General features: G+C 41.9%; 1 protein-coding gene across 2 annotated transcripts in view; it reads left to right on the plus strand.

The window, feature by feature from the left end:
* The first annotated feature begins 6815 nt into the window (after positions 1–6815).
* NTN4 (netrin 4) overlaps positions 6816–25915 on the plus strand; it is a 108739-nt gene continuing 89639 nt past the window's right edge. For both annotated transcript variants that reach the window (XM_004417970.3, XM_014780029.2), the window contains exons 1-2: positions 6816–7323; positions 10122–10651. In XM_004417970.3, the coding sequence (XP_004418027.1) occupies positions 7269–7323; positions 10122–10651 (585 nt within the window). In that variant the 5' untranslated portion in view covers positions 6816–7268. The remainder of the gene's footprint in view (positions 7324–10121; positions 10652–25915) is intronic.

Raw genomic sequence — 25915 nt, forward strand, 5'->3', positions numbered from 1 at the left:
CCTGCTGCTTCAGGATTCTTTTTAATATAAATTTTAATATTGTTTAAAAAAGTTAATATGGTTTTATATGTTTTCATTATCAAAAACAGAGTTCTGTCCAAAATAGGAATATCATGTATTCTAACGATAATTAATCATTTTTAAAGAAGATTCCTTCTCTGCTTGCAATAAAACTTGCATTCATTCAAACATTCCTGAAGGAGAGAAGAAAGTAGAAAAACGAGACTACAGGCAGTTCACTGTGAGTGCAGCTAGAGAGCCTGTGGCAGGAATGGTACATCGCAGAAGGTCTGGGTGCCAAGTCAAGCAGCATGAATTCCATCTGTCAACGATGGGGAGCCAGGGAATATGTTAATAGGTGCTTGAGCCAAATACATTCGTGAAATTGCTAGCTTTTGATGACACACACAGCTAGTTGTCCACTCGATATTCAACCTCCTTTTCTTTCTAATAGGAGCCTGATTTTCTTAAGGGTGGCAAGGTGCCCAATTAAAATAGTCACCTCCCCAGACTTCCTCAGGGTCTGGAGAGGCCACATAACCCAGTTCTGGACAACTAGATATAAGCAGGCGGGCAAGGCTGCTGGGAAAGCTTGTTAAGACTTAGCTGGCATATCTTTTTTCCTTCTCTCTTTTTCCCTTACTCTTGCCTAGAATGGAGACACAAGTCCTGGAGGTGGAGCAGCCATCTTTTGACCAAAAGGAAGAAAACCGCAGAAGTCCTGATGACTTCCTTGAGCAGCTACACTTCTACTGGACTGTATACCTCCTGACCTCTTGTCATGTGAAGAAAATCTCAATCTGGTTAAGCTACTGAGTTGGGTTCATGCAACTGAATGCAATCCTAATGTAATATTATATCCATTTCTTGGAGATTTGAAATGAACTTAGCATATTAAAGATTCTGAGAAATCTCATTTAAGTTTGTTTAACCTAGTGTTAAAATTATTTGACTACAGAACTCTTTTTCCTTAGAACACTTAGTATATCTCACTGAACATGAGTGTTCTGCAGAAGTTTTTGTGTTGATCCAGTAGAGGATGAGTTTAGTTTTGAATGTGTTGAACTTGAGGTATCTAAGTAGAGCTGTCCATTGACAATGGGAAGCCCTGAAGCTCACGAGTGAGATTTGGGAGTAAGCAAGGCAGGTAGTGGTTAAACCCATGAGGTCCATGGGTTAAACTGTGATTGTTAAAGTAGAAAACATTCTAGGAGTGTTTTTACCAATGGGGAAATTGCGGTCTAGTCTTGATCCCTTCCTTTAACTCCCTTACTATGCCACCTCTCTCGAAAGAGGAAGTGGAAAGAATTCTCCATTTAAAGTCAGACACATGGGAGTTCAAATCCTGACTTGTCCGTTTACTTAGCTTCCGTGACCTTGACTCAGGTATTTAACTTCTCTGAGCTTCAGGTTCCTCATCAAGGGGTTGACAACCCAACCTTAGAGAGTTGTCGTGAGAATTATTGCGCCTGGTAAATTGTAGCTGCTCCATCAGTGCTAATTCCCTTCTCCCTCTAGCTAGAGATTTGTTGCTTCAGACTTTCATCTCCTGCGTGGTGCCTTTCATAGATGTAAAGCAGCATTTAAAGATTTTATTTATTTTTTTCCCCCCAAAGCCCCAGTAGATTGTTGTATGTCATAGCTGCACATCCTTCCAGTTGCTGTATGTGGGACGCGGCCTCAGCATGGCCGGAGAAGCAGTGCGTTGGCGCGCACCTGGGATCCGAACCCAGGCCGCTAGCAGCAGAGTGCGCGCACTTAACCGCCAAGCCACTGGGCCGGCCCCTAAAGCAGCATTTAAAATGAAGCCAGGGCAACGATTTGGCCTCTGCCTATTAAACATCTATATATAACTTGAAGCTGGAATTCCAGGGCAGGTCAAAAGAGATTGTACATACATGATGGGTTTGTATTTTACTATTTTATGTATTTAACAAAACTTAAAGTGCTTCCTATGTGACTTGCTCTTTTCTACTGCTTCATAAATATTAACTCATTTAATATTCATAATAACTTTATTAAATAGGTACTATTATAATTCCTATATGTCAGATGAGGAAATGGTTGCACCAAGAGGTTAAATAACTTGCTCACAGACACAGTTAGTAGGTGGCAGAGCCAGGATTTGAACCTGGGGAGTCAAACCTCGTAGTCCATGCTCCTAACCACTACACTACTGTATAAAAGATATAAATAAATAAAAGGAATCACCCATACTGTTTACAGTTCTTTCATCCTCATGAGGCCTTTGGTAATTGTTTCTTTATCTATTTCCCTACAGTTAAAAAAGTAGTAATTTGTCTCTGAGCATCTTTTCATCAGTGCCAGAAATAGCAATATGTATAGGAAGTTTTAGCTAAGAGCTATTTAGAGGAGAAAGTGTTTAAAATTTGTGTCAATACAGTGCTATCCAGAGCAGCTATCTCTGTAATAACAACAGAACTGTTCTTGTCTGTTTGAACCTTTTAGGCTCCATATAATTAATTTAAACATGAGAGAGTACGCGTGCATTTTTTTTTTTTTTAAAGAAAAGTACCGCTTACCTTCCTGAAGGAACACATGTATTTTCAAAGGCTTTCACTCCCTTCCTAGGAATGAGCAGCTGTAGCCAGGAAGCACATGAAATAAGAAACAGTGCCAGTGGCAGGAGGCTTAGATTAAAGCTTAAGGAAATTCCCAAGATGATGTTTTTAAAGGGCATTTGAAGGGCATAGACCAGGTAGAAAACAAAATATAGGATTATTACAATGGAAACACTTCTCCATTTCATTTTCTCCCAATAGTCTTCTAGTTCAAAGAGAGAGAGGATCATATTCGTGGAAAATTGACGGATAAGCAATGATTTTTTTAAAAAAAATCTGCAAACCTATGTCCTATCTCCAGCGTATATTTACTGGATGGTCTAAGTTTGGCACTTACATCTTTCACATCACTTTCTCTCTCCGCACATTGATGTTCTCTCCCACACATTGATGCTTCACGAATAAATGAGATAATGTTTATAGTTCCATGGAGGAAAGATATGAGGTATACTACAAATATTAGTATTTCCAAGTCCTCCCTTTCCTTGGAAATGTATAGTAACATCACATGTATACAGCATTATTGAAGAGTCAATTTTCCGTAAAAGTGATTATTTTTTCAGAAAATAGATATGTATCCCATTCAGGAATAACAGATTCTTTTAAAATTTTTAACCATTTTTCAAATTTAACAATTTGAATTTGTTGATTTTTTCTTTAAATTAATATTTATTGAATGCTTACTACCTGCAATGTATTTTAATGGAACTCTTTCCTTCTAGTTAAACAAAATATATTTTACCTTTTATTAAGGGCTCTTTAAGGACATCAACAGATGAAAAGGGGATTTTAGTTTGCTTCAAGCACAATATCAGCCTACATTACAAAGCTGCTAATGCATTTTTAGGCTACAGAAATATACGCCCTAAACCTAAGTTAAGGGAACTACTAGTTCTGTTTTATTCCACATTGATCCAGACAAACCTGGAGTTGAATTCTAGACCCACAGTGTAAGAGCAACATTGACAAACTGCAGTATATCTGAAAAGGGGTGATTGAGATGGTGAAAGGTTTGAAAATCACGTTATATGGGCGATTAAACAAACACCTGGAGAAGAGAATAGTTAAGAGGAGCAATAAAACTTGACTTCAAATCTTCGAATACCTATCAGAAAAGAAATTGGACCTATTCTGTACAGTTGCAGACGACTGAACTATAAAATAGGTACAATTTTATGAAGAGAGATGTCACAGTTAAATAAAATGGTACCAAAAATGAAAAGGACTGCTTTTGAGGCTTTTGTTTACTGAAATTTCTAGAACAGAAACTGGATGACCATTGGACAGAGATTTTGTGGAGAAGGTTCCTGATGGGGTGAGAAGTTGGGCTCAAGGATCCCTAAGCTTCCTTCTGATGCTGAATATCCTATGATCCATTAGGGACCTCACTTATTGTACTAAGTTACAATGAGTGACATCTTTATTGCCTTTTGGTGCTTTGCCTCTGTACTAAAAGGCCTCAGAATGCTGTGGGGGTTTTGTCCTTAGGGATACTTTTTATAGTTCTCCTATCCTCCTTATCACCAGGTTGCCTCAACTCATTCGCTGTTTTAATGGCATCCTGCTCCATTCTGATTTGTTACTTCTCATATGCTGTGGTCTAGGAAAACAGCATAACCAAACTTATTAAGATTGCGTGAATAATCTAAGTGAAGATGTGAAGAGCTCTCCCATGAACAAGGTCTTTGGTGCATGGACTTTTTGCCACCTCTTTTAGTTCTTAAAGCCCTTTTGGCTTTCTTCCAAGTTCTCAGGAGTATTTTAGATTTAATTTGTCAACTAGGTGGCTTCTAGAAACTTGTTATTGAAATTCCATAGGTTTGCTAAGCTTTCTACTAATTCATAAAATTAAAAAAAAATTTTGGGCCGGCCCCGTGGCTTGGCAGTTAAGTGCGCACGCTCCGCTTCTGGTGGCCCGGTTCAGATCCTGGGCGCGCACCAGGCACTGCTTCTCTGGTCATGCTGAGGCCAAGTCCCACATACAGCAACTAGAAGGATGTGCAGCTATGACATACAACTATCTACTGGGGCTTTGGGGGGGGAAATAAATAAAATCTTAAAAAAAAAAAATTCTGAATCTGTTATTGAAATTTTCAGAAACAATTATTGGCAATGAGATTCTTATCACCGAGCAAGATTGTCCTTATGTCGATAAACTTTTCCTGGATAGCTTCTTCGAAATAAAAATAGAATTTATAACTAAATCAGACTATATAACCAAATGAAATTGATTAGAATACTAATTACTTTTCTCTCCTGAGCTGCTCCATATAAAGTATTGGTGTAAAGGTACAGATTCCTTTAATTCTAAATGGGGACTCATTCTGATTGCAGTGGTTTTCTTCTTAATCCCTGTTCTTAGTATATAACAATAGTTTTAACATAACTCAGTCAAAAACATTTAAGGAAAATTTACTACATACCTAGCAGGTGTTGTCAGTTAAGCATAATGAAGAATATAAGAAAAACATAATAATGTTTTGTGTAGACTGGGTATAAAAGACTGCTTTACCTAAGGAACTTATTGTCTTGCTAAAGGAAATGAGAACCAGCTATAGAGCAATCAAGGAAGTATATTATCAAGACAGGATTAATGCAGATAGCAAATGCTTTTGAAATTTGTAATGAGAAATGGAGTTCTGCCTCAATATAGTAGACTCAGACGTGAATAATAAATGTGCATTTTCTTTCTTTTTTTTTAAATTTGCTTTGGCCATTAAGTTAATATTGGTGCTAAGAGCTGTTAACTGCTATAATTTACTATCATTTATTTGGTAAAAAGGATAGTCTGGAGAGGTGTTTCAGTGACTCCATTGGGAGCATATCTATAAGATATGAAGAAAGCCCCAACATCACCAATATTTGAAAACTCAAAGAGTTTATTTTCTAAAGTATTATATGAATTGCTCTCCCATACCTTTTGCCACTTTCCAGTGTTGGCCAGAAGAATAATTTTAATGTCTCCAAAATGGATGACGCTGACCTCGTCCCAGTTCCTCTTGGGAGACAGAAATTTCTTACATAGCCCCAGCTGAGGCGTTATAAATAATACCTACATGTGCCCCACAGCTTTGAATTATCGTCATCAGTAACACACACAACTGAACGGTATCTGTAAAGTAGTTAATTTTCTGGAAAATATTCGAATGAACACTGCGATAAAAAATTGCTTTCTACTTAGCTTTTACCTATTTTCCGGGATGTGTACATGGAACTATATTTTCATAGAGCTTGCAAAAGTCCCAGACTCAAGTGCTATTTAATCTTCCATAAACAGCAGCCCCGAGCAATCCTGTCCTCAATTAGCTGCTTGTGGTTGCTACTAAACTGTTCCCATAACTTATTTCACAACATTATTGTTTCAGAGGGCAATGCACTCTACGTGGAGAGCGCTGGGAAGGACCAAACAGGTTATCCTTGTCACGCCCCTGCCTCTAGACAAGGATGTTCTTAAACTGCCCACTAGCTAATCCTGTGACCCTTCTCTTTTTTAGCACCTTGAGTTTGAATTAGGGAACACTTTTTACGTCAAAATGGATACACCTCGGATAAAGTAAGCATTGTTTAGCCGAGACGCCTCCCCCGGCCCCCAAAGGCGGCAGAGAAGCAGCGAACGCCACTTAGCAGTTAGTGCGCTCTCTGATGCCGGTGACCCCGGGCTGGGTTGGAGGGGGTCCCTCCCGCGGTTGTGAGACTCCTGGAGAAGGGGTGGCGGTGGTGGCGGAGGGGACGGGGAGGGCTTGTTTTGCTGGGGGATGTGGAAAGTAGGCGCTAGCCTGTTTCGCGGTTTTTTAAGCCCCTTGGCATGCCCTGACCTGATCAAGAGGGAGTCAACTGCTCTCTGGAATGTTCCGAGAGAAGGTGGGAGACTGCTTCTCAGAGAAGGCCTGTGGGTGCTGGAGGGCACCAGGGGGGTCACGCAGGGAGATGCAGGGCAAGCGCCTGGAGGGGCACGAGGGAAGCTGGGGGCCGAGGTGACGGGCGCGCGCGGGGGCTGAGGCGGGGGGACCAGCTGGCGGCGAGGCAGCGGGGGCGGCCGGTCGGGCGAGGGGCTCGCTCCCCGGGCGGCGGCGGTGACCCGGCCGCGCGGACTGCACCGCCCGGGCTGTCAAGCGAGCGCGGGGGGCGGGCGGGAGGGAGGAAGGGGTGGAGGTGCGGGGGGCGGAGGGCTGGCACCGGAGCGCCGCGGTGTCGGTGCAATAAAAATGCATCCCATGGAACTGCCCATGGAGAAGGACGGGACCGAGACGCGGCAGCAAGAGGAGGTGGTAAAAGCGGAGGAGGGCGCCCAGGCGGCGGCGGCGGCGGCGGCCGGGAAGTGAAAGGTCTCGCAAAGTTCAGCGGCGGCTGCGGGCGCTGAGCCCCGGGGGCTAGCGGCGGCGGAGCCCGCAGGCAGCTCCGCGGGCCAGCGCGGCCAGGCCGGCTATGGTCCTGGGGGTCCCGCCGCCCCCGAGGTGCCCGGGCCCCTCCAGGCCGGTGCGCGAGGGTCACCCCACCGCCCGGCGCGGCCCCGGCCCGCGGCTCCCCGCCGCCGGCGCCCACTGAGCGAGCCTGGCGCTCCCGGAGGAGGAAGAAATAAAGAGCCCCGGTTCCTCCCGAGGACTGTTGGCGCTTCATCCCACAGCCGAGAGGGCTCGGCTCCCTCCCGCACCCGCCCGGCCCGGGTCCTCCCGGCTCCTCCCGGCCATGGGGAGCTGCGCGCGGCTGCTGCTGCTCTGGGGCTGCTCGGCGGTGGCCGCAGGTGGGTGGTGACGCTGCCGGGCCCCCCCCCTTCCCTCGCTCCTTCTGTTCCCCACCTCGGGACTCGGGGGTGCAGGGGAGTGCGGGCTGGGAGCGCCGAGTTCAGCTCCCGAGGATGAAATGAGTGGCCATGTTCCGCCTCCTTTCCCCGAGTCTCCGCAGTTAAAAATACTATTGATTTTTTTGCAACTGCGATACACATACCCTTGGATAACCCGATATCCTGGGTGCGCCCTGCCGGAGATACCGCGACCTTGGTTTCTTTCTCGGTTTGGGCTTGTAAAAAACTGCCTTTCCACTTTGTGAGGGAACAAAGGACCAAGCTCGCCATCCCCCGGCACTTCATGGCCTGAGGAATGATGGGGAGGGGTGGCCCAGCGACCCTAGGCGCGCGTGGGCCGGGGCTCCTGTCTCGTTGAGAGCGATCGCCGTCGTCCCCGACCGCATGCTGGGTACTATGGAGCCAGGTAGGGGCACCTGGGAGGGGGTGAGTGCCCTCTCACCGGGGCAGTGCCTGCACGCAGTGAGACCTGGGGCTCGGACGATAGGTGGTGATCACGCTGGGTTGCACGAAGCTGGCTGACCGCCCCTGGGGAATTGGTACCCTGGCCGAGGCTCCGCGGGAGGTCGGAGGCGGGTCTGCTCCCTGTCTTGGTAACCGGACAGCCGGCAGCGGCGTCGTCAGATGCTCTCTCCCTCCCACTCCCATCCTGGCTTTCTCGGGCTGCGCTTGGGCACCCGTTTCTAGCTCGCCGTTTCTAAATTCGGGAGCCCCTTCTGCTCCTCTCCCTCCCTCTTGCGGGTAACCTGGTTTCCAGTTAGACGTTAGTGCAGCTCCGTGTGTGAGGGGGAAAGAAAGTGAGGGACTCTGTGACCATCGGTCTGTCAAACGTCTCTCCCTTGCTCCAGAAAGAGGAGTGTGGGCTGGAGGGACAGACTGGTGGATAGAGCGCATTGGCACTCTCTTCCCTTCCCTTCGGCTTCTTCCACTCTGCCCGCAGAGACGCGGGCACGCAGTAAAAGCCAGGCTTTAGCATCTGCATCCCAAACAAGTCGGAGTCATAGGAGCATCCTTGCTATCCTTGGATGTCCACTTCTTCAGGGATCTCCAAGTATTTTGTCCACCGATTATTTACCTGGCTCCATTCTTTTCTGCACTTATTAGTTTGGGGCATTTAAAGTTATTCAGTACTTTCCCTAAGGAGCTGTTAAAGGTCTAAGATTTTACTTTAATTCTTTCTGCTGATGCACCCCTGTGTGCACTTACGCATGCTCCCCCAACCACAAAGTGAACTTTAATAAACCTTTCCCTTTTCAAACCATGTTATGGCAAAAACATGCAAGCAATCAAGAGGTTGTAAATAAATATAATAAGGCAAGTGTTTCAAGTCAAAAATACTTGTACAGGCAGTATATGATTTTCCCCCGAAATGCTTTACAGGTGAGTCATAGCACACTGTGTGTGTTTTCGTGATTCTGGCCACAAGCAACTGTTGCCCCAGCTAATCAGAACAGTGGCAAACACAGTCCAGGCGTAATGCACACTTGAATTTGACATTTAAAAAATATGCCCAAGGAAGCCCTTTCTTTTATTGCCAAGGCTATGTGGGGCTGGCGATTGTCAGTCAGTGTGTGAAACGTCTCTGTTTTAGTCTAAGCTGTCATTTGGCTTCTCCAGCAGTGAGTGATAACAGTTCAGGGGTGCTCCCTCTAAAGAAGCAGAAATGTTCAATTAGCCAGAATTTGGGGGTAGACTTCCTTTTCCTTCTTTCCCACTCTGTTTTAACTTTTAAAATAGATGATTTTGCTTAAGGTATTCATAATTGAAATGACAAACCCAAGTTAAAGGATTATAATATGTAGTCAAAATGTTAATAAGTGGATAATGTTTGTCATTTTAAGTAATTTTGAAACATTAAAGTCTGTTGGACCTTTGTTTGGATGGAAGTGCATGTTTCTTTAAGAATGTGTTTTAGTTCACAGATAATGTTTAAAGGTGCTGTTAGTGGCTGCCAGACTGTAAACATTCTCCTGTTAAGCAAACAGGTGACTGCTATATAATCTGTCATAGGAAGAAGCACTCCAGAGGCAGAGAGCATTCAAATAAGCTTTGCTGCCATTTGGCAGGTTAGGGAGATTTTTGTTGTTGTTGTTACATTTACTTAATATTAAAAATAGATGTTGTGCATCTGAGCTCCAATGGTCTCTAGCTTTGCCTCCCCAAATGAGACCCCATTGTATATTGATTAAATATCTCCTATTGGTTTTCCTAGGGAATTTATCCCTTCATATTTTTGGCTTAAAAATATAATAGAATTCTACATTTCCTCCTTAGTGCATTCTCATAAACATGTTAGATAATGCTAAGAACTCAAATTATATTTGAAAGGCTAAACTGGATGATCTTGAAAACATTATTGTTGTTTGGTATTATTTAAGTCGTGACTTGTATATTTCAAATATAGAGAATGTTTAGAAAGCAAAGTACTTGAAAAGCTTTAGGACCATTGTCTTTACCCCCATGTTTCCATTTTCCTTCCTCTTGTCCTTTACCTAAAGCGATTTTATTTTCTTTTATGTGAATTTTACATTTGATCATGAAATGCACACTCACACACTTGCATACACAAATGCAGTATAAATGCAGAATAGTATTTATGCTCAGATTTGGTAGAATTTCCTCTTTACTGAAAGTCTCAAATTCTTTGGGGATAACTTGACTATTGGAGATGGACTAGGTGGACAGAAGAGCTTTCCAGATGGGTTTGTCTTGAATAACATATGCTTCCCCTTCCCTAGGACTGAGTGGAGTAGCTGGAGTGAGTTCCCGCTGTGAAAAAGCCTGTAACCCTCGGATGGGAAATTTGGCTTTAGGGAGAAAACTCTGGGCAGACACCACCTGTGGTCAGAACGCCACTGAACTGTACTGCTTCTATAGTGAGAACACTGATCTGACTTGTCGGCAGCCCAAATGTGACAAATGCAATGCTGCCCAGCCTCACCTGGCTCACCTGCCAGCTGCCATGGCAGACTCGTCCTTCAGGTTTCCTCGCACATGGTGGCAGTCTGCTGAGGATGTGCACAGAGAAAACATCCAATTAGATCTGGAAGCTGAATTCTACTTCACTCATCTAATTATGGTGTTCAAGTCCCCCAGGCCGGCAGCTATGGTGCTGGACCGGTCCCAGGACTTTGGGAAGACATGGAAGCCTTACAAGTACTTTGCAACTAACTGCTCGGCTACATTTGGCCTGGAAGATGATGTTGTCAAGAAGGGAGCTATTTGCACTTCTAGATACTCCAGTCCTTTTCCGTGCACTGGAGGAGAGGTAAGGGCACACGTTTAACTCTACACTGTAAGTAAGGTAGAAAAATGTTACCAGCCCACATTTTTTTTAAAGCATGAAAGTATACTTGTAGCAACATGAATGAAATTAGAATTTTTCATGAGCTTTATTTGTCATAAATTATTTCTCACCCCTAGACATGGATGTGTAAAGTTATTTTCAAGCAGGTTGCTCACTGGCTAGGTTTAAGTCGGAATTCCAAGATTTTAATTTTTTTTCGTTTTAAGAAAGAGTAGACACACAACATCATCACTCTACCTTAGAGGTTTGAAAAGCTACTGTGTTCTTCAGTTAGCAGCACTACTTACTGTGCTTCTGAAGGGGCAAGAGTTACTGAGACAGCCTGTTCTTGGAGCCCACGTTGGTATCTTCCTGAAACTGTTAACATAAATAGGAAGTAAATAAAAATAAAGCCAAGGGAGAAAAAAATGTGTTTGTCAGAAGGATACTTTTCTATAACAGTGGAGTTTTATTGTTAAGATTGCAAGAGTGCATAGCAAACAAATGAAGGTGGTTTCTTTTAAGATACAAAAGTTCTTTTTGGACTCACAAACGTCAGTTCCAGCTTAGGGGTTTGGGTCTAACCTGGGCCCAAGACCATCTCCATCTCGTTCTGCAAAACAGCCTTCTCAGCTACTACTCCAGTTTCTGTAGGGAATACTTTCTCTTTGTTTCATATTTCCCCTCCCCTACGGGAGAAAAGATCTTTTTAACCTGTATACATGTACCTAGAAAGTTCCCCTGCCCCCAGATATATGAAAACATTCAGAGAAAATTTGGTGAGAGCAGCTTAAGAGAATAAAATACCTTCAACATGTAGATCAAGAAATATCGATTCAAAAAAAATGAGAAGAGAGAGTATAATCTTTCTAATTCGGGTACATGTCATGAACACACAGACTAGATAAGTGTTTCTCCACTAGGGGTGATTTTTCCAATTCCTCCCCACCTCTAGGGGACATGTGGCAATGTCTGGAGACATTTTTCCTGGGTGGAGGCCAGGGATGCTGCCAAACCTCCTACAGTGCACAAGACAGCACCCCTCCCACTCCCAACAAAGAATTATTAGCCCCAAATGTCAGTAGAACCAAGGCTGAGAAAGCCTGGCCTAAGTGATAGGCATACATCCAGTGCAGGTAGGACAATTGCTGCAGGGACTAAGGTTAGCACTCTTCTAGCAGCCATTTATGTTACTATTCACAGACTTCTCAGATGGTTGTATTTAGTAAACATTTATTGAGCCTCTACTATGTGTCAGGCACTGTACTCTAATTCTGCGCTACTAATTCTGCCTTTGGTTTGTGGGCAGGGGTGCTGATGAAAAGGCTGCTTTGGGAACTTCTTCCCCTCACTACCATAGACACATTAGGCCTTTTGCCGTATTATCCAGCTGCTTCTTCTGTGTGCACTCTGCAGACCAGGAACAGCGCTGCTGGCACCAGAACCGAGCAGGATGCGGCACAAGCAGCACACAGACTGTTTTCCACTCTTCGTCACAGTCGCTAAAGGTGACTTAATATTGGAGACCCGTGTGCGCCCTGTCACGACAGACATTTTTAAAGATACCAGGACAGGAAAGAGACAGATAAGTTAGACTCATTGTTTTCTTATGTGGAGAACACTTTGTGTTGCAAACAAATGAATGGCTTGAACTCTCAAATTGCTTTGGAATTGATCCACAGGCTCCTATCAGCTCCCTGCATCTCAGTGCTACTGGGCCATGTGTATCTATGGAGTAGCAAAAACACAGTTTCAGTAACCAGATGGCAGGCATGCTTGCTTAGCAAATATCACACTGAATGTGTAACAATGGCCCAGCAATTACTTAGCGATGACTAAAGTAACATTTATTTAACCTATAGTGAAAGCACAATCTTGTTTTCTTTAAAACCAAACTACTTACTGTCGTCAATGCTTACATCAAATTTCAAGCAGATAGAGACTAAAATTTGTTAGAGTGTTATTTCAATGTACCAACAGCTTTTATATCCAGTTTTTAAGCATTTTTTATTATAGTTATTATTTCAACAGACTTATATTTCAATGGCAAGAAAAACATCAAGTGCAACCCAGTTCCCTCTAGAGCGTTATTTGCAAGTGTATGTTAAACCATCATAGAATTCCTTCCCTTCAGAGGACAGGTTTGGGAAGGAATCTTTCCCTCCTGAGTTACAAAGTAGAAGAGAGTCTTCCTCAAAGATAAGGACCAGAGGAAGCCTCCCTGGAAATGATTATTACCTACCTCTCCTATGTTGCTTTAGAATATGAATTTGTGCTGAGCTACAAATTAATTTTGCAGTACAGCTCTATATCATCAATCTCCAACTTTGGAAATTGAGTGATCATAAGAATGAGCCAACTAATCTAGTGTCAAATAAATAGTCTCGAATTTCATTTATTGCTTATTTATAATATTGTAAACCTGTATCTTCCTCCATTCCATATAAGACTTCTTGGGACTTATCTAGGTATTATCCTACTACTGAAGCTAACACAGATCTATCCCAGACTTAAGTGGTTTCTACTGTTCAATCTAAAATACTTCTTTGTGCTTTTAGGGCCTTAGAGGCCCTGTAGCTTCATGTCTAAGAAATTAGATACCTCCATCTTCAGAGTTGAAGGCACCAGTCATCTAAAAGAGGACTTTAAAAATATAGGCCCAACAATCCACCCAGAAGAATACTTTTTAAATCAAAGTTAAATCTCCTACACAGAAACTTCCTAAACAGGTCAGCAGTTTCAAAGAATGAGATATGGTTATCCTAAAATGTGTCTCTTTTACAAAAAGAGGAGATTGAGTCTCAGAGGTAAAGCGATTTGCCCAGCAACACACAGTTAGTTAATTATGTGACAGAGTTAGGACGAAATCACAAGTCTTCTGACTTTGTCTAGTATCTGTTCCATAAAACTGGTCTCTCTCCATTACTGACCCCCACGAACTGCTAGCAGAGAGACAGATGCAAGTCCTCGCTCACTTGCTCACAACCATTTGCCATTCATGTGGATATGACATGAAGGTAAAAAAGAATTTGCCAAACAGCTTCCTTTGTCCTGAGCAGGAACATCCTCCAAGATGTCCATGGTGTTCTGGGTATAAAAGGTTCCATGGACAAACTAGGTTGGGCAACACTGACTGAGTTTAACAAAATTAAACATTTATAGTTACATAAATATTCTCATTATGTGTCCTGTATCCCCAAGTGGGAAATATAGGATGTGACTTTCCTAAACTTATTTGTCCATGGAACTCTCTTTTTGCTATACTTCAGATCTCTAGAAATCCACATAGCACAACTTGGGAAATGCTGGGGTGGAGGTATTAAGTGCTCCCCAAATCCTGGTATAAGGCACAGATGCAGGGAGAGGTTGTTCAAGGGGCACAGAGTTTCAGTTATGCAGGATGTGTAAGTTCTGGAGATCTAATATACAGCAATGTAACTATAGTTAACAATACTGTATCGTATGCTTGAAATTTGTTAAGAGAGTAGATCTTTTTGTGTGTGTGTGTGAGGAGATCAGCCCTGTGCTAACATCTACCAATCCTCCTCTTTTTTTCTTTTTTTTTTTTTTGGTGAGGAAGACTGGCCCTGGGCTAACATCCGTGCCCATCTTCCTCCACTTTATGTGGCATGCCGCCACAGCATGGCTTGCCAAGCGGTGCGTCAGTGCTTGCCCGGGATCCGAACCTGCGAACCCCGGGCCTCCACAGCAGAGCTCGTGCACTTAACCACTTGCACCACTGGGCTGGGCCCAAGAGGGTAGATCTTCAGTGTTCTCACCACACACATGCAAAAACGTGGTAACTACCTGAGGTGATGGATATGTTAATTAGCTTGAATGTGGTGATTATTTCACGAAGTATATATATATCAAATCATCAAATTGTACACCTTGAATATATACAATTCTTAATTTTCAAATATACCTCAATTTAAAAAAAAGGTACAGACAGCCTGGTGTTTGGTATGGTTTGACATCAAGGTTCTCTGTCATTTGGAGGCTTAGTCTCCTATTTACTTGTAGCAGTGGATAATAATAACCTTGAAGCTAAAGATGATAGGTTAATTAGACTTTTTTAGGACGCAGAGAAGTGCCCTTAGATCACCTCTGGACACAGAAAACCGAGAGACACGGGGAGATGTAGCGCGCCATTTTAGGTCCCACACAGGCCTCCTGGAACTGGAGTTTCAGCTATCACTGTTAGGAAACAGCATCGTTCCAGCGGCCCCAACGCAACTCTAAAGTGATGTAGTTATCATCTCCTTAGAAATGAACATCGCTTGCTCCCTCTTCTATTAATTCATTATTAAAAGAACTCTATTCAAAATTGTATAGCAACCAACCAAACTACACAGATATTTTTCCTCCAGGGCATTATGAATATATAAACCTTCGGAGGGAGGCAGCAATACAGGGAAGCCAAGAACAGAGGGAGTAGCTGGGTCTCAAATGAAGCACTAGGCAAGGATTGGTAAATAGGGTAAGGATTGCATTGGTCTTATTTACCTCTGTATCCCAGCATTCAGCACATTGCCTGGATCACAGTAGGCAATCAGTAAATCTGTACTGAATGAATGAATGAGTGATATGACAAGCAGGGGTAGGGTAGGAGAATATCCTTAAATGACAGAGAAGGAGGAATGAATATAAGCCTTGGGTCAAGGATAAGATTCAGAAATCTTGGTTAATGTGCAGAAGCTGAATTGGTAATAATATGAGATAAGTTGTGGCTGGGGAAAGGCAATTAATGAAGGATCTTCAATAATGTTCATTTGTCCATTTATTCATCAAATAATTTTTAAGCTGCTGTGTGTCTGTTCCAGGTGCTGGGGATATAGCAGTGAACCCAAGAGATAAAAATCCCCATCCCCATGAAGCTTAGGTACTGGGCCAGGGGTAGGGGGGCAGAGATAGAACAAATAATTAACGCAAAAAATACAGTATGTCAGAGTGTGATAAGTACTGAGGAGAAAATAAAACAGGGTAGGGGATGGGGAATGCTGGCAGGGAAGGGCTTGCTATTTTTAAAACAGATTGAAGAATTTGTGTTTGATGGAACGGACAATGACAAAAACTCTGAGTTTCTGGCAAGTTTTCAATTGAGTGAACCAAATCTATAATTAAGGATCCCATTTCTTTCAATTTGTAGATATGAGAAAATGAAGTTCTGTATTAAAATGTCAAACATTGGTAAAAATCCCTCTTGCCAGCATTTCTTAGAATGAGAGCATTTGAAAAGGAACCTAAATGGAAAAACACATGACTGATGAGTAATCTGAAGCCTAAAGCGAGTTAAGTGACTTGTCTACAATTACTCAGCTGAAATCTGTATTTCCTGACTTCTAGCCCAGTGCTATTTCCACTATACTAGTTTGAAATTCCTTTGTGCCAAGCCAGGTAGTGTGAAAGATAAAAAAAACTATATACATTCCTTTCCTTCACAGTCCTTTCAGTCTACTGAGTAAGAGATTAAACATGATAATTTATGAACTGATTTATTAAATAATATGAGATAGTGCATGATTAATTCCTCAAATATGTTGTGCAGATAATATGCCTTTCAAGACCCAAGTATTTATTTGTCTCTTTAGGCCATGGAAAGGATTCTGTTTCAATACCTTGTGATAAAGTCAGTATGGCATAAGTGTGCAGAAAATGATAAATTACTTAATCAGGGTTTTTACAGGTATTTACATTTATAATGTGCTAAGCACTATTTAGGATTTTTAAACTGAAAAGTTAAAAACAAAGTAATACATGAATTGGAATGCTTTCTTTTTTTTTTTTTTTTGTGAGGAAGATCAGCCCTGAGCTAACATCCATGCCAATCCTCCTCTTTTTTTGCTGAGGAAGACTGGTCCTGGGCTAACATCTGTGCCTATCTTCCTCTATTTTATATGGGACGCCGCTACAGCATGGCCTGACAAGTGGTGCATCCGTGCGCGCCGGGGATCCGAACCCGGGCCGCCAGCAGCGCAGTGTGTGCACTTAACCGCTACACCGCAGGGCTGGCCCCTAGAATGCTTTCTAAACACTACTCTTGGGTTAGCTACTTGTTTTCTTTAATCATTGAAATCTATTCATGCCTACTTTTGCAGCAGCAACAGTCATGAGTCATGGTGGCAGCTAACATCTATTGGAGCCTTCTCATGTACCAGGCATTCTGCAGAGAGTACTGCCTCCCTTATTCTCACAAGAACCCTGTTAGTTGGGTGCCAGTATTAACACCATTTTACAGACAAAGAAACTGAGACTTAGTGAGTCAAAGTAACTTGGTCAGTCAAATAAGGAATGAGCTAACCTATGCCAGAGCTTGGATTATTAGCCTGCCTTATATGATTAGGTTTTATTATAACTTAAAAAAAACAAACAAAAAAACAGGGGCCAGCCCGGTGGCATAGTGGTTAGGTTTGCGTGCTCAGCTTTGGCAGTCCAGGGTTTGTGGGTTCGGATCCCGGGTACGGACCTGCACACCATTCATCAAGCCATGCTGTGGCGGTATCTGACATACAAAATAGGGGAACATGGGCACAGATGTTAGCTCAGGGCCAATCTTCCTCAGCAAAAAGAGGAAGATCGGCAATGGATGTTAGCTCATGGCCAGTTTTCCTCACCAAAAAACAAACAAACAAACAAAAAACTAAACCAAAACTAAATTGCTCTGGTAATTATTAGATATTGTATACAACTTACGGTTTAACTGATTATTTGAAATATGGTTGCATCACCTTTGCATGATAAAGTTAATTTTATTTTACGTTAAATAGAAAAATTATCTATAACAAGTAAAGACTATTTGCCCTTAATATTACTCAAGATCATTTAAAATGAGCTATGTGGGACTGAGTATCACAGTTCTTGAGTACCATTTAGCATACTTTTTATTTGATTGGTTTGTTTTTTGGGGGGAAGGGGAGTACTTTTTATCTATCTAGTAACTATTTTAAGTAACTTTTCTAAGTTAGTCATCCAATGTATTAATGTTTTGCTTTGTAACATATTCTAGCTATAATTGTGTTGAACTTCCTTGAAAGTAAAATGTTGTATATATTTGTTTAGAGTGTTTGGATTACACACACCCTGGGGCTACTCCCTTCCTGGAGGGTGGGGCTAGGGAGTTATAACAGCATGTTTCAAAAAAAACCTTTAGTTTAAAGAAAAGCCACAGGGTGGTTATCAATTAAAATTATTTAAAGAAGCTACGTAAAAATTAGAACAAAGCCAGAGATTAAATCAATAAACTTCGATTTATTGATTTCAAAGGGTGTATTTTTCCTCCAAAAATACCTCCTTTCTAGCTATTAAAATAAAAAAATCTGTTTAGCATCTGTCTGCTTTTCATTGGCTCAACTGGATGGTTTAACTTTGCCAATATTTGGTTAAAATATTCTGGAAACTTTGAGAAATCAGATTGTAAAACGCTGAGTTAGTCATGAATGATTCACGTTGAAAAATTAAGGCTGGACAGTGAGGAGCTGATGAGAAGCAGGCTCTTGGAGGGTGGGTAAATCTGGGCATACAAGGCAGCTTCCTACCAAGGCATGGAGAACCCCACAAGCCGGAATGGGGGGATTAGGGGTTGGGGGCTCTGGAAGATAAGGAAAATGAATCATGCCAGAGAATATGAGAGTTCCTGCTTCTGAGCAGTAATCAGAAGTGTCTGAAAACTCAGTGAATATAATCTGTCCCTCCTTTGCACTCCCATGCACTCTGTGTCACTCACATATAACTATTAATGTCATGTCCCCTATCTCTTCTGCTCCTATAGTGTTTGCTTCTTGAGGAACTTTGTCCCTTCTATCATTGGATATGCTCTGTGGCTCCCAGCCCCCCAACCTCTGCACCTAGCACAGAGCCCTGCAAGGCACAAATGTCCGAAATACATTTGTTGAATTGAATTATATGAAAATAACTATGAAATAATAATACTGTCTGTTAACTGTCTTGGATGTTACACATCTACTTTAATCCTTTCAAAGTAGTCATGACATTCATTCTTTCTACAAATATTTATAAAGTGTCTCCTATGTGCTAGCCACTATTTTAGGAGTGGGGATACAGAGCAAAAAGTCAGAAATTCCTGCCCTTGAGCTTACATTCTAAATGTAAGGTGCTAAACAAGGTAAATAAGTAAAAATTATAGAATGGTAGCTAGTAATAAGTGTAAAGAAAAAAATAAAGCAGGGAAGGGGGCTAGGAAGTGGGACGGGGGTTATAAATGTTTAGACAGAGCTCCCAGGGAAAGCCTCACTGAGACTTTTGAATAAGGACTTGAAGGAAAGCAGAAGTGAGTGGTGGGCTTAGCAGAGGAAAGAAGGTCTGCCTGGTGCCCTCAGGGTATGAGGAGGCTGGTGCTGAAGCAGAGGGGTAGAGGTGCAGCATAGTAGGTGAGGCCAGAGGTCAGAAAGATAAGGGGAGGTGTAGGAGATTATGTGAGGCCTGGTAAGTAGGTACCCAGGATAGCCCACATTTACATCTAGATCAGTTAAAGCCTGTTAATTATTTTTAGCATGCCCTTTCACTTTCAAAGGGGGTCCCAATTTGGACCATAGGTTATTATTATAAGGTCATTGTTTTTACTCTGAATGATATTGGAAGCCATTGGAGGTTTTAAGCAGAGGGGATGATATGATCAATTTATTTTTATCAGGATCACTCTGGCTTGTGTGTTAAGACCAAGGCAGGAAGCAGGGAGACCAGCTAGAATGCTACTGCAGTAATCCAGGCTAGATCTGATGGTGCATGGACAGAGGGTAGCTGTGGAAATGGTGAAAAATGGTTGCGATCTGGATCTATTTTATGGACATAGCCAACAGCATTTGCTGACAGGTTGGATGAAAGAGAGAAGTAAGGATGCTTTTAGCCTGAGTATCTGGAAGAATGGAATAGCCGTTTATTGAGTTGGAGAAGACTCTATGGGGAGCAGATTTGGAGAGGAATGCCAGGAGCTCATTTTTGAACACATTAAGTATGATTGCCTATGAGACATCCAAGTGAAGATACTGAGTAGGCAGTTGGATCTGTGAGTCTAGAGTTCAGAGGAGAGGTCTGGACTAAATATATAAATTTGGGAGTCATCAGTGTAGAGATGATATTTAAAGCCATGAAACTGGGTGAGATCATCAAGGGAGTGGGTGTGGATAGAAAAGAGGAAGGTCTAAGAACTGAACCCAAGGGAGGCTCAAAGTTAGTCCATTCATGCTGGCATTACCAAAAACACTTTTGTAACTGCCAAGGCTTATATGAAAATCAGTCTCACCAATCTATGAGTCCAATGGTTGTTTAATTAAGCAACAACATGAATCAGATAACATTGACTTACCACCATCAGAACAGCAGGTACAAATTCTAAAATGATAAGTGAGAGGGAAGGCTGAGAGCTGCAACTTTAGGTTTTCAAAAGATGAACCAAAACAAATAGGGAGAAAGGAAAGCACTGACTGGATAACAAATGATGATGGAAAAGGGAGAGGGAACAGTATTGAAGGAGAAAGACACCTTTGAAAATATCATGCTGAAAGAGAAAAGTTGATTTTAGGGGCCTTCACATTTTAAAGACCTCATATTCCATTTCATCTTGAATTACCCAACTTTTCATCCTTTTTTGACTCAAAATTCCACCCATATGAGCAATTTTTTGGAATGATTCAAGAAAATCATTTTTTTGAATGCTCCTGGGCCATCAAAGTATTGGAAATGAAATTAAAATATAGCATTGTACACATTTTTTCTGGTTAGTATGCTGTGAAATTTGATTTGCAGAATGCAATAGAGAGCATCTACCTAACGCAGGGGAGCTATACAATTAATCCCATTTAAGTAAAAGTGTTTACATTTTCACAGTTTCAAAAAATATGTTATTAATGTTTTAAGTAATTTTTAGTGCATTAATATTTAATTGTTTCGTTAAGGAGGAGAAGAGAAAACCAACATTTAGAGATCACAGCAGAAATGTGCCAGTTTCTGCGCTGGGCATTTTGCATACATCTCACTTTAGATTATATCTAAGAAACAAACTCTTTTCCTGGATGGTTTGTCTTGTTAACATGCAAACAAACACAAAACATCAGTCCTCTTTCTATGTCGTATTTCTCTTCTCTTCCTAACCTTCCTGTAACTGATAGGGGAGCAGAAATCTTTCCAGGCATCAGCTATGTTTGCTAATGTTACTTTACACTTCATAATCACAGCTGCTACCACAAAAAAAAATTGTGAAAAATATTCAAATGCTTTCTACATGACATCATGTTCATTTGTGCTAACACTGTATCTTTTGGCTGCTACTGAAAAAGGCTTCTACATTTAAAATTAAATTGAAGAGAGAAAATCTAATCACTCTCTCATACTGTTTAATCTCCATTAAGAGTTATTGTTTCTGGGGCCGGCCCTGTGGCATAGAGGTTAACTGCGCACGCTCCGCTGCTGGCGGCCCGGGTTCGGATCCCGGGCAAGCACCAACGCACGGCTTGTCAGGCCATGCTGAGGCGGCGTCCTGTAGAAAGTGGAGGAAGATGGGCACAGATGTTAGCCTCAGGGCCAGTCTTCCTCAGCAAAAAGAGAAGGATTGGCATGGATGTTAGCTCAGGGCTGATCTTCCTCACAAAAAAAAAAAAAGAGTTATTGTTTCTTTTTATTTCAGTCAATCTGACCCTTCTGAGGTCTCTGAGGTTTTCTATCAATTCCTCTTGTAATTGATGCCTACATTTCTCTCATTTCCTGTGTCCCAATAAATAACCTCTGACCCCACCCCCACCTCCAAATAAAAGGCAAAGGTCAATGGAGGACATGTCAAACCAATGATCTATTGGAAGAACCAGGCACCTCACTCTCCAGGAACCCTCATCCTTGTTGTTTCCTGTCCCAACACATCCAAAGGGGTGCAACACTCACCCCTTTGTAGCGGTGGCTCTCTCTCTCATGATTATCAAAGTTCAAAGAATGTAGGCCCACAGGGGGATTCTTTCTCAGGGAGGGGGTGTAGTGAGGAGACGTAGTTTGCAAAAACAAAAAATAAAAACAAGATGATTGTCAACTCCTGCTCCCAAACACCCTAGCTCCCTTCTTTCCCATGTGCTCTATCAATTCCTATTTGTTACTTCTGGCCATTTTTTCTTTCAAATTTTCATTTGTTTCCTCCAAGCATCTAGTTATGTCACACTAGACCACTTCTTTTATCTTTTCTCTGACCTCCAAATACCTATTTGTCTGCAAAAATGGACATGATAGTAGCCTGCCCCCATGATTTTCTCTCTGGAATCTTCTATCAGTTCTCTCAACTCCATGGCCCCCTTGTCTTCCCATCACATCCCAATTCTCCATCAATCCTACTGTTCACTTTCTTCTTCCATCAGCTAGACAGCTGAACTCTAATGGGAAAAATAGAAACTCAATTGTACTGAGAGATGCCTCTACAAACTTTGTTTTCCAGTCATAATTTGGCCCTCAAAATTCCCTAGAAATTCTTTTTTCTTCTTTCATTCCTGCAGTGACTCTTTCAAAGTGTCTCTCTTCTCCCAAAGACCCCTCCTCACACCCTTTGCTTGCTCTCAGCTAAAGAGCTTGCCTCCTACCTCACTGAGAAAATAAAAACCTGTATGAATGGCACCATTCATGCCTAACCTAGAAAGGCCTATCAAGGCAAAAAGCTGAGATCCATTCTCAATTCCTTTCTCTCCAGCCTCAGTCATTCACCAGGTCCTGTCCCATTCTGCTTCTGGAGTCTCTCTTGAATATGTGGGCTTCTCTCCATCCCTACAGCTACAAATGGTGGTGCAAACCACCATTATTTTTCATCTGTGTGCATTATTGCAATATTCTCCTGAATGTTCTCTCTATTCTGTCTTGCTTGCTCCCCAATCTGTTCTCTGTACCACTGTGAAGCATCTTTATAAAATCCAAATGTCATTTCCCTGCTTAAAACTCTTCAGTGACTCCCCAGTTCCCTCATAACGTAGTCCACATTCTTTAATGTGCCGTGCTAGGCCCTTCCTGAATGGCTGCTGGCCTCATCTCTCATCCCTGCCCTCACACCCAGCCTCCAGCTATATCTGTTGAACCACGTGTATTACTCCAAGGTGCCATGCTCTTTCTCATCCTCTGGCCCTTGCACACATGCTTCCTTTTCCTGAGATGCTCCTCTCTTCTGCTCCCCTCCCCTAGTCCTACCTCTCATTCACTTAGCTAAGTTGTCACTCAAATATTTGTTGGATGGATGGATGGAAGAATAGATAATTCCTACTTATCCTTAAGGAATTTGCTTAAACTTCACCTCTTCCCAAAATTCTGCACTATTCATGTGCATCGCACATGTGCATCCATAGCGTATGTTCACCTCTATCATCGCATTTATCACATTGTTTTGTGAGCTCCTGAAGGTAGTCCAGACCATACTTTGAAAAGCACTTAACATGCTGCCTGACATGTTAAATAGATTTTTATCAAATAAATGAACTCTGAGGCATTATTGTTAATATTATTAATAATAACTATTTATTGCTTTTTGTGGTTTAAAACATTTTTATGGCAGAGTATCTTGTATACAGACACACTAACCAGTCTGTTTCAGAGATGACTTGCTAAGTGTTTCATAAGTTAGCCGTTTAAGATGACAGGTCGTAAGGCAGACAGTTGATCAGTACAATTTCTCAACAAGGACAATGGCATAGGTTCCATCCCTTTGCAAACCCAAACCACAGGCTCTATTCCTAATCTGTGAAGGCCTGGCACAAAGGGTTCTAGTTTAGATGGAAAGGTATAAATTTATCACCGCCTCTTGGAAAACAGTGGAAGGTGCATGTAAAGGTTAATTTGGAGATTTTGTTTAATTTTTCTTCAGTGTCATTGGAAATGATTGGACAGAGGGCCTCATGCTTCTGCTTCTGCAGTGTTTCCAGTTGAGCTTCTTTTCACAATGCTGTGTTGGGTCAAGGGTGGTTGTTTTGTGATTCTGGAAAACAATCACCTCGTGACACTGCCTCCGGACAAACTTGTGCAGCTATTTGGTTCACTTGGATAAACTGCCAAGCTTTTTACTCCCTCTCCCTAAGAACTGCTATTTCAAGTAAGCCAAATCCAACTCACCTGCATTTCTAGAGTGGGAGGAGAAAAGAGTTTTGAAGAAAGAGTTTTAAATATTATTTTCTTTGACAAAACAAACAAAAAAATAAATAAAACTTGTAAGCTGTGTCTCTTTCCTGTTACCTGAACTTCATTGTAGTACATTCCTGCCTTTGAGGAGTTCCTAGTCTGATTGGGACTTTTAAATTGCTGTCTTTTAAAGAATGAATAATAATTGAAAAGTGGAGAAGGGAATTTCATGGAAAAGTGTATGTGTGTAAGGAAAATCAACCCTCAGAATGATTGGAGAGATGGTATGGTGGGCAGTGGCCAAGAGAGAGGGGTGAAAGAAGATGAGGCTGGCCCTGGAGGCTCAGTTCAGATTATACAGGGTCTAGTGTGCCAAGTATTTCAGACTTGATCCTGTGGGTAGAGGGGGTCAATAAAAAGTTCTTCTGGATAGGGATAGCATAGTCAGAACTCTTTAAGAAAGACAACGTGGGGAGCAGTGTGAAAGATTCTTGAGCAAAACTTATGAGATTAAATTTAAAGAGATAAATATAAATTTTTCTTTTCAAAAATCAGCTATATGGGGCCGGCCCCGTGGCTTAGTGGTTAAGTGCGCGTGCTCCGCTACTGGCGGCCAGGGTTTGGATCCCAGGCGCACACCGACGCACCACTTGTCCGGCCTTGCTGAGGCCGCGTCCCACATACAGCAACTAGAAGGATGTGCAACTATGACATACAACTATCTACTGGGGCTTTGGGGAGAAAAAGGGAAAAAAAAGAGGAGAATTGGCAATAGATGTTAGCTCAGGGCCAGTCTTCCTCAGCAAAAAGAGGAGGATTGGCATGGATGTTAGCTCAGGGCTGATATTCCTCACAAAAAAATAAATAAATAAATAAAATATTAAAAAAAAATAGGCTATACTACCACCATAGAGGTGTGACTTATCAGCCGCTGGTATGAAAAAGACCTGAGGGTTTCAGTTGACTGTAATCTCAATGTGAGTCAACAATATATCATGACTGCCAAAAAAGCTAACGCAATCTTAGGCTACATTAATAGAAGAACAATGTTCCAAACAAAGAAGAGAATGGTCCTTCTGTTGTGTTCTCTAGTCAAAGCATAGCTAGAATATTATGTTCAGGTCAAGATATTCCTATTTAGAGAAAGCTGAGCAGAACTGGTGAGATCAGTTAGAAACTTCATTATATAATGAACAATTAACTTGGGATATTTCGCCTATGAGAGAGGATTTATGGATGTTCAGGAATTGCTAGCATTCTTCAGATGTTTGAAGAGGGATTAAATGGACTCTGATGCTTTCAGAAGGCAAGAGTATGACCAAAGACAGACTTTCTTAAAAACTGGATGTATCCAAAAGACGGAGTGAAACTCCCTTGAGTTTCTCATCGCATGAAATGTTTCAGCAAAGGCTGAATGATCCCCAGTGAGAGATGTTACAGAGAGGATTCGTGTACATCTTTGGAAGTTTGTCTCAGGACCCTTTAATGTCTCATCCACCTCTGAATAAACAAATTATGCTGTAGAGTGAGTAAATGACTTAAGAAAATCCTTTACATCCAAATTGCTCAAATAGCAGAGGTCTTAGGTTGGGCCCTGCTTAGCTAGTCATGTCAGTCTTCCTGCTAGCTAAGCAGGAGCTGTCAATTTTGGTGTAATCTTTTTGGGGAGATCTCATTTCTTCTTAATCATGGAACATAAGGAAGTTACTTAACTGCCAAAGAAAGGGGAAGCTGGGGAAAAAGAAATGAGTCCCTACTCTCTGAGTCTCTATTTTGTATTAATAGATGACATTTTATCTATAGCTTATAATAATACTAGATTCAAGGTGGTAGTAAAAGTGTAGGAGTCCCATGTCTAGTCCATCACCAGCTTCTGGTGGTTCCGTCTCTAAGTTGGTTCTCACCTCCACTGTCACCACTTTAGTTCAAGCTTCCTCATCTCACATTCAAACCTCTCAAGTAGCCTAAACTGCTCTCTCTTTAATTTAGGGGTCTTAGATTCTTCATTTGTAAATTGAATCAATGTGAAAAATAGTAAGATAAGGCATATATAAATGTGTTTTATAAATGACTAAGTACTATATACATGCTAATTATTATTAATAATAGAATTCAATTACGTTATTAGTGAAGTGGACTTTTGGGCCAGTTCATCCAGTC

This window comes from Ceratotherium simum, chromosome 25, assembly GCF_057802395.1.
Source record: "Ceratotherium simum simum isolate JZ-2026a chromosome 25, ASM5780239v1, whole genome shotgun sequence".
NCBI lineage: Eukaryota > Metazoa > Chordata > Mammalia > Perissodactyla > Rhinocerotidae > Ceratotherium > Ceratotherium simum.